The sequence below is a fragment of the Tupaia chinensis genome, unplaced genomic scaffold (assembly GCF_000334495.1).
Source record: "Tupaia chinensis unplaced genomic scaffold, TupChi_1.0 Scaffold000132_1, whole genome shotgun sequence".
In the NCBI taxonomy this organism is placed as follows: Eukaryota; Metazoa; Chordata; class Mammalia; order Scandentia; family Tupaiidae; genus Tupaia; species Tupaia belangeri.
The window spans coordinates 438,657-447,907 of record NW_006159601.1 but is presented as its reverse complement, the minus strand read 5'-3'; the positions used below and the strand labels follow the sequence as shown (position 1 = coordinate 447,907).

General features: G+C 56.0%; 1 protein-coding gene across 1 annotated transcript in view; it reads right to left on the bottom strand.

Moving 5' to 3' along the window:
- The window catches only part of AFDN (afadin, adherens junction formation factor), a gene marked incomplete at its 5' end in the record, with an annotated part of 80,927 nt that overhangs the window by 10,866 nt on the left and 60,810 nt on the right, over window positions 1-9,251 (bottom strand). Inside the window, 7 exon segments of the mRNA XM_014586389.1 lie at window positions 1-172; window positions 3,138-3,320; window positions 3,667-3,758; window positions 4,565-4,759; window positions 6,913-7,031; window positions 7,151-7,224; window positions 7,404-7,469. Coding sequence (XP_014441875.1) covers window positions 1-172; window positions 3,138-3,320; window positions 3,667-3,758; window positions 4,565-4,759; window positions 6,913-7,031; window positions 7,151-7,224; window positions 7,404-7,469 — 901 coding nt within the window.

Here is a 9,251-nt window from a genome sequence, read left to right as displayed (position 1 = left end):
ACTTCGAGGAGTGGTTCAGGTGCTCCTGGCTGGAGGTGCTGGACTCCACGGACGAGCTCTGGTTTATCCACATGTCGCTGTCTGACTTCCTTTCCAGAGCCGCCTCAACTCGGTGTCGCTCAAGCTGGTAAGCCTGATCTTCTCGAAGTTCTTCCTGGGACCGAGTAACACGCTGGAAAAGAGAAGGGAGAACTGATATTGCAGCCATTTAACCAAGGACAACACGAAGAATCTGCAAACACTGTCTCTGCAGGCAGAAACCCAGCCGAGTCAGGAAGAGGGGCAGAGGGTAGGCCGAGACTGCCCGGTGCGCGTGTTCCACAGGCAAAGGCAGCTCTTGGGAGCGCAGGAGGGAGGGACGCGCTTCCTCTGTGCATGCCTGGCCCATGCGTGACATGAGCGTGGTTCGCTCGCCACGGCACTGGCCACCCGCCCTGCCACCTGCACGAAGGACATGCTCAGTCCAAGTCCATGGACAGCAGGTGACGGGGCTCACGGGACCCCGGGAGCTGCTAACCCTGAGCTGCTCGTCCACCACATCTGCGAGCCCTCTTGGAGCTGGGAATCAAGATGCCGAGCAAGCCTAACCTCCGGCAGCCCGCTCTGCCCGTGAGAGGTCTCGGCCATGGCGGTCACACAAGCTGCCGGTCCACACACAGCGTGTGTGTGTGTCTACGTGAGAGAGGTGGGGGAGAGAGGAATGAACACATTTCAAAGGCCTGTCTCAAGTCCCCACGTTGGCATGTCTGAAAACAGTCTGCCAGGCTAGGGCGACCACTGTGACGTCCGAGCGGGCATCTTCCTGCCACTCCTTTAATGAGCAGAGACGGAAGACGCAAACCTGGGAAATAAACCGTTTCCTTTTCCATAAACAACAAACCAATAGAAAGACAAAATACAACTTTACGAAATAGCAGTCCGACAGGACACTCCGCCACCGCTCCACAGCCCTCCTGGGCACACGGGAAATGGCACCCCCCGGTACAATCTGTGGGCCTCACGCAGCACTGCGGGTTACGTGGGCGTGGGCCGAGCACTTGCGCCCGCAGGCCGAGGAGGCCGAGTCTTCTGGCTCTAGTCTTCCTGGGCTCCTCTCAGGCCTCCCCCAAGCTCCTGCGCTCACTCCCTTGCCCCCACCGCCCAGCCCTGTCATGATCTGTACCCTCCCAGCCCCTGCCTCCCAGATTCCCGACTGCCTTCCCCTGCCGCCCATCTGCTGAGACAGAGCATGGCGGTTCTGAGCCACAATATGAAGGTTACGTAATGCTACTTCCTGAGCGGGGAGAAAAGGGGCATCGAAGCACGGCTGCCAGGCCAGCCCACGGCACGGTGGGTAGGGCGGCTGGGTCCCACGTGGCGGACTGCATGGTTCAAGTCTCAGACCCAGTGGCTTGACGAACATCAGACACATGTGCATGCAAGAGCAACATTCTCAGGGAGAACAGAAGGAACGGCAGCGTGGCCATCCCCACGGGTGCTCACCCTTTCTCTCTCCATCTCTCTGGCCAGCACATGTCCCTACAGCAAATTTAATAAAACCCAACCGCCTTGACACACAGGAAGCAGGTCTTGCTAAGTTCTAACAAAACACACTCCAAGGGACCAGCAGTTAGCGTAATGGCTATGTCGCTGGACTCCCACATAGCCAGCCCTGGTTCGAGTCCAGGACGTGGTATTTTAAACCCACACCGCGCATGTGTGTGTGCGTGCCCAAGATCCCGAAAGGAGAACAGAGAAGGGATTGCGGCGTGATCATCTCCCCTGGGGGTGACTTCTCGCTTTCTGTCTCTGTCTCTCTCCTTCTGGCGAATGCACGCTCCCTATAGCAAAAATCTCTCATAAAAAACCCAAAAAACAAAAAACAAAACCACACTCGGAGAAGGAGGGCAAAGCTTATCTGTGAGGTTCAGAGAGAGGCATCTGCGCCCCAAGTGGGTACAGGGGGCATCAGCATGCACAGGACCCCACAGCGGGTGGGATGCACAGCAGCAGGTCGGGAAGAGCCTGGGGTTTTGCTGACGTCTGTGGCCACAGTCACCTTCTGGTCGCAAAAAGCAGGCTCCTCCTCCCCCTTCCTGTCTCCATGAGCCGTCCTTGGGCTGACACGTAACCCTCTCCTCTGTCCGTCTGTGCTGGGCTCCTCTGAGACTCAGCTCAGACCCCATCTCAGCTCCAGAATGACCACTTGCATCTAAGAATGACTAAGCTCGCAACCCCGATCACACCACCAGACCCGGACCGAAACTTGGCAACCCCGTCACCGCCACCGGACCCAGACTCACCCAGCCGCCCACAGAGGGCACGGTTCTCCCTCGAAAACCAACATGCTTGGTAGCGTGGGCCACGTAACCACACGGACCGCTGGCCTTTCCACCAGAGAGCGAGCTCCGACTTCTCAGTGCCCGTGCTCCCCACCCCATCCCCAGCCCTGGGTAAAGTGCTCTCTCCAACCCCCTACTCTTGCTCGCGGTCCCAGTCCCTGCAAGACAGTCAGACCCAGCCCTCGCTGCACTGACTGCCCGGGTTCCAACCTCCTCCCTGTCTCCCACTCGTTCTGGCAGCTGCACCTGCAGACAGTTTCCGAAAGAAGCAAGTGCAGAACGTATAGTCTGGGTTACTTCTCACTCCTACATCTCTGACCCTCGCCTTAAGACTGTAACCAAGGGCCAGGAGGTGGCATAGTGGTTACACTGCTGGACTCTCACAGGGCTGACCACAGTTCGAGTCCCAGACCCAGTGGCCTGAAACTCACAGGGGCACGTGTGCATGCATGCCCAAAATCCCAGGAGGAGAAGGGTTGTGGTGTGGCCGTCCTCTGGGGGTGACCCCTGCTTTCTGTCTCTCTCTAGGGAGTGCATGCACCCAATAGCCTACCCTATCGCAAACATTTCTCTAAAAATACCACTGATCAAGGTTTTATAGTGCTATCATTTCACAAAGCAAACACTAAGAGAACAAAGAATCCCCTTTCGTATCGAATATCTGATCCCCTTTTCTCTCAGACGTAACCACATAACCAGAGGAAGACGCGGGTGGCCCGCGGCGAGGCAGTCAGCCAGCCCTGCCTCAGCTTTCCCAGCCAGCGGGTCTCCTGTCCTGCTCCGAGGGTGGAGCCGTCTGTGAGAACCATTTCTAACCTGAATGGCACCGGCGTGGGCACTGTCTGCAAGCACGTGTGGCCGCTCCTCGTAGTGGGGCCACTGGCCCGGAGGGGGGGCCATCCGGTCCTGGGACTTGGAGGCCGGGAAGGTGAAATACTCCCTGGGGTACGTCTGAGTGGGGATAGGGTAGGCTTCCGGTCTTGGCGGAGGGGTCTGCTCCTGGAAATAGTAAGGAAAAAGGAAACGAGCTTTTCCAAGGGCACAGCAGACTGATTTAGTTTCTAATGATGTACTTCAAAAGTGCAGTGACAGCGTATGTAATGTATGTGGTGAAACATCAGAAAAGCCTCATCTATTGATAACAGAAAACACTGTTTTGCCCACTTACTAATTTTAAACTAATTTTCTCGATTAGTAGATTTCGAAAATTCAAAAGATTCAAGTCTACAAATTCAGGCATTATAATTAACGCTTTTCACAGAGTGACATTCTCATTGGGTACCCCAGCTATTCCCAGGAACTCTGAGTGCTAAAGGGCACAGTGAAAGCCTCGGGGCTCCCAGACCTCGGTGCAAAGGTTCCCGGTGGAGACCGACGTTATCCTCGCTGAGCTTCCAGAGGTGTATGCGCTTTTGCCTCCAGGGCTAGGGGGCTGATCTGTCAAGAAAAGACAGAAAAAAGTTACATGGCAAGGAAACGAACTTGATGTAGCATGCCGAAGTGTCTTTAAGAGCAGCAACCAAGACTCTTTCAACGTCCAGCTGCTACGGGTCTAGCACAGACAGAAAACGGAAGGCCCGCAGGGCAGGCAGGTGGCACAGTGACTGCGTGGCTGGACTCCCACACGGCCTACTACGGTTTAAATACCAGACCTGGTAGCTTGAAAATCATGCAGGTACATGTGCACACGTGCCTAAGACCCCAGAAAGCGAATGGAAGAGAAGGGTCTCTGGGGTGGCCATCTCCCCTGGGGGTGATTTTTCACTCTCTCTCTCTGTGTGTGTGTGTCTCTCTCCGCACACAGGCACCCTATGGCAAAAACCTCTTAAAAAAAAAAAAAGCACGTGAGAAACACCCTGAGCACGCCCTCACTCAGGAACCAGCCAGAGCTGCATGGCTTATAGAGGAGCCGGGGCAGGCACGCAGCTTTGCACAGGACCAGGCGGTGAACACTGCAGGCCTGGCCAGCCTTGTATTCCCACTACGTTTCTTCCTTAGCTCTTTTTGAGAACAACCCTTTAAATGTGTAGAAACCCCTCAGCTCCTATTGGTCACGTGCCAACCATCGCCTGGAGCCAGAACCATGGGCGTGCCTAGAGTGGACACGGAGTTCAGCTTTCCCACCTTCCTTTATTCCTGTCAGAGCCTCAGCTCTGACACCCCTTCTGATGACCATGCCCCGGCGGCGGCTCTGCTCCTGACCGTGGCCGGGGCTCTGGGAGCAGGACGGTCACGCCTCTTACTTGCCACATTGGGGCTGGAGCGGTGATCGGCACGGTTCTTCGTCAGCCTGTCATCTCCAGGCAATTTCTTCGGTTCACTGTACTCTGCCCACGGCAGCTGGGGACTCTCCGGTGACCCATTTTGAGCTGAGTTATTGTAAAGTTCAAAACCCTCACTCTTTGGGCGGGGTTTACCTGAGCCACGACGATCTGAAACTGAAATCAAAGAGTGCTCAGTAAACCTCTTCATTTGTTCATAATTTTATTTTCAACACCTTGATTTGCTTTAAAAGAAAGATGAATCCACACATATTAAAAATTCCATTAAGAATTGGACTTAACATAAGCTATAAGGCAATGTGCATTTAAGGATACTTCCTATGAAAACTTCTAAAAGATTTCAAATAAATATATCCAGAATAACAAAACTTCTTATTTAACTAGGATTGACAGAAAAAGTATATTTTCAAAGATTATTTTCTCCAACTGAAACTTACCTGTTTTAAGTAACAAAGCTAACCATTTTTAATTTCTCTTAAAACTGAGAGATAAGGGCCAGCCAGGTCTGGTGGTTACCCACACGACCAATTGCATGGTTCAAAGTCCCAGACCTGGCGGCCTAAGGAATACGCCGGACGCATGTGTGTGGGTGCCCGAAATCTTGAGGGGAGGGAGAGGTGGAGAAGGGAGCCGTGTGGCCGTGCCGGAGGGCATTCTTCCCTTGCTCGCTCTCACTCTCTCCCTACAGACAGAATATGCACCTTCTGACAAAAATGACGAAAACGAACACTGCAAACTAAAGCCTCCGGGAGCCGAAGCGAGCTCCACGTCTGTCTGTCCATCTGTGCTGCGAAGGAAAGGCCCGTCTGCTGCTGGTGGTCACTACCAAATGGGAAGCAGGTTCTGGGCCACCCGGGAGCTCAGACTGTGGAGGAGGGGGTGGTGCCCAGCCACGTGCGTGCTTAGCAAGGTGTGCACTAGGCCAGGTGTGATCTGGAAGGTACGAGACCACTGCAGAAGGAATGTGAGTCACGACTTTCTCCTGCGGGTTGTGAAGTAATGCTTTAAACAGTCCAAAACTTACATTGACTTTATATTTATTTTAATATACAAGATAATCATCTTATCTCAACCCACACAGGGCTGAAAAAACAACCTACATACAAATGTATTTAAGTTCTTCATTGAGAAGTGAGATTATTCGTATAGCCTCCCTATAAAACAAACTGACTTTTTTTTAAAAAAGAATGTGATTTAATTTCATATACATTACTCTTTTTTTTTTTAGAGTTTTTTTTTTTTTTTTTGGTGTTATAGGGCATTACGTGCTCGCCAGACAGACAGAGAAAAACAGACAGAAAGCGAGAAATCACCCCCCAGGGGGTATGGCCACATCACAATCCCTTCTCCTCCATTCTCCTCTCGGGATCTTGGGCACGCACACACATGCACCCAGCATAAGTTTAAGCTACTGGGTCTGGGACTTGAACCGCAGTCTACCACATGGGAGTCCAGCGACACAGCCATTACACCACTGCTGGTCCCTATCTACTTATCATTGTTAAAATTTCTGTACAGCGCATGTGCGCTCACCAGAGAGAGACAAGAGCATGTGGGAGCTCATGCCCTAACTACCACGCCACCTGCTGGCCCCTGTACTGATACTTTAATTTAAAAAAAAAGAATTATTTTATTTAACTTTCTTTATTTTAATTTGACCAGAGAGGGGCAGAGAGAAAGAGAGTAAGTGAGAAAGCAAGCCACCAGGTCTGGGACTTGAACCACTGTCGACCATGTGGGAGTCCGGGGTTCAACCACACCATCTGGTGGCCCCAGTACTGACATTTTAAGACTGGGTCTCGCTGCACCACGCTGTCCACCAGCCTCCAAGGTGGAACGGCATGAGCACGCCCCAACGCCCATCTGGACAGTCACTGTGCCGGCCAGGCCAGTCTCGAGCTTGCTCAGGGCTCACAGCCTCAGCCCCTTGAGCCGTCCCAGTAGCAGCTGCACCAGAGGGAGCCTCAGAGGCCATGCCCGAGTTTGCTGTCCACATTAGGAACCAGGTCACGCGCCCACTGCTGACAGCCCGGTGGTGCCAGGCCGGGGGAGGGGCGTGAGAAGTCAAGCAGCCAGGCTGCTGAGTCGCCACGTGGCCCAACCTGAGGCGGCTGGGTGGCGTGGTGGGGAAGGCGGCTGGATCCCACGTGGCTGTCTCGGGCATCAACCACGGGCACCTTGCTGAAGCGCTCTGACCCTCCAGGAAGGCCCCGACTCACACCATGGCGTCCCCGTGACTACGCAGAGAGCGGGGCTGGGCCACCCGGGGCACACTGCATGCGCGAGCACGGTGGCCCCGGGGCACTTACTTCTCTGCATCATGGGTGACGGCTGATTGAGCAGGGTGGCCAGGCCGTGGTAGATGGCACCTTGCTTTGCCACCTCGAGTGTCACTACGGAGCTGGTTCTTGTCATGAGCTCTGCTGCCCTGGGAGGAGAGGGGGAGAGAGCCATCGCCACGTGGGAAATGAAACGGCTGCCGACGCGAGGCCGGCCCTGACCCAGGCTTCGCCTCCCGCCCCCACGGAACCAGCAAGCCCTTCATACCTTTCCTGAGACAGTCCGACCAGACTTCGTCCGTCCACACTGAGCAGCTGGTCACCTGCAGCCAGTCGGCCATCCTGGAACACACAAAGGTGCACACGTGTATGGGGGGCATGGGCGGCACCGGTGAGCACGACCCAGACCCGCCCTCGGACAAACACCGCCCGGTGCCGTGCGGACCAGCCGACGAGAAAGCAGCTGTGCGGCAGCCCAGTCAGCGACGCGGCACGTGTGGAAGAACGTCAAAGGTACTGACCACGTCGGCAGCGCCGCCCTTCACGACGGACTTGACGTAGATGCCCAGTTTATCCTGGCCGGCACCCTGCGTGGAAGAAGCGACAGCCCCTGAGAACACATGCGCGTGCCACGGGGGGACGGCCACGCAGCGTGCCACCACCCCACGCCACGGACGTGGTGGTACCGGAGTCAGTTGAGAAAACCCATGCGACTTGATACAATCTCAAAACTAACAGAAAAGTTTCTATTTTGTGTTTCCAAGTCTGGAAGAAAAAATACTCCCGAAACGTCAATTACTCATGAATGAGCCGACGGAGCAGCTGGAGCTGGGATCCTGGAGTCAGTGAAGCTGCCGGGTAAGAGCGCCCAGGACCGGCTCAGGGCGGCATGAACGCAGCCACTTGAGTCCGGAAAGCAGTGGCCGTGCTGCACCCACTATTACCCCACCCTCCTCACGGCAGTGTCCTCCCAGCGGGACTTAACATGAGAGGAAAACTTCCTGCGGTGAACAATGAGGGACTCTGGAAAACTCCGCAGCAGACATGCCATGCGGCACCGCGAGTCCCGGTGAGCAGGGCGCAGCCAGCAGCCCTCCCGCAGGGCAGCGCGTCCCGCATGCGGCCCCTCCTGTGGATGTTAGGACCCTAGCACCCACATCGAAATTCTGGGAACTGCCTAAGGAAGCAGCCGGGCGCACGCCCCTCTCTGGTGACGGAAGACCGTCTGGACCTGTGGTGTCAGAGACCCCATCCCGGTGCTGGGAGGCAGCCCCACACACCCAGCCTGTCATGTGGCTGTGCTGGGCCGCGCCAGGGGCCAGAGCTGAGAGAGCATCGCCGAGAGGCAGGGACAGGGATTTCAACCCGGGGACTGGGCCTCCTGCCCCCAAGGCTGCGATGTCCAAGTGTCAGCTACGTAGACCGCCCCTGGGGCTCACAGGCTGGTGGGATGGGACACTGCACGGCGGACGCCGTCGCCCGGGGACGCGGCCCTGCAGCAGTGCTCGCTCTCCCCTTACAGCAGCAGAGCACGCTTCAGGGAAATGAGGTTGGAGCCGCACAGGCTGTGTTCCACCTGCGTGATCTGGGAACGAGTTCACGCAACTGTGAGCACAGGAATTTCCTCTGCCGATCCTGCCACGCCCACCCCCACGCCTGTGCACGCCACCTGCCGACCCCGATGCCCAAGGGCCTGCTCAGCACAGCGCAGGCCACAGCAGCCACGGCCACAAGAAGCACTCAGGAGAGAGCTGCAAACTGCTTTGCCGTAGAGTTACTATTTCAGGGGAAAAGCCCCACGGCAGGCACGCCATCACAACTGCTGTGGTTAACCTCTGCGAGTCTCCGAGCCAGAGCGCACACGCTGCTCCCGGCTCCCTCTGTGACCCTGGTCACTTGGAACCCAGGGTCTGAAGAAAGTTACCATGGAAAAGTACTCTCAGACAGCCCACGCCCTGCCCTGAGGCCGGGTACTCCTTCCGCAATTCCACACATTTTGTGACCTCGTGTCCTCCACGCACAGCTGTCAGTCCTGGTAGTCGGCTCAGCCATTCAAGCAGCTCCGTTCATTCTGCAGCGCCCGTGACATGCACACTCACGCTTCCCGGCCCTCAGCTGTGTACTCTCAGGGCCCCCAGAAACTCCCACTCCAGAGGAGCTTCGCCCACGGCCGCCCAGTGACCACCTGTGGCTGGATCCCTTGGGTTGCGCCTTTCCTGCGGAGCTGCCCGATGCCCCACCAGCTGGGCAGCTCCTAGTCGCTCACTATTCTAATCACTGTCCAGGGGCGGCAGACAGACCAGGAGACACCAGCTGGCAGGGAACGGTCACCAGTTCGCATAGCCGCCTCTTCTGGGTCCCCTAACCAC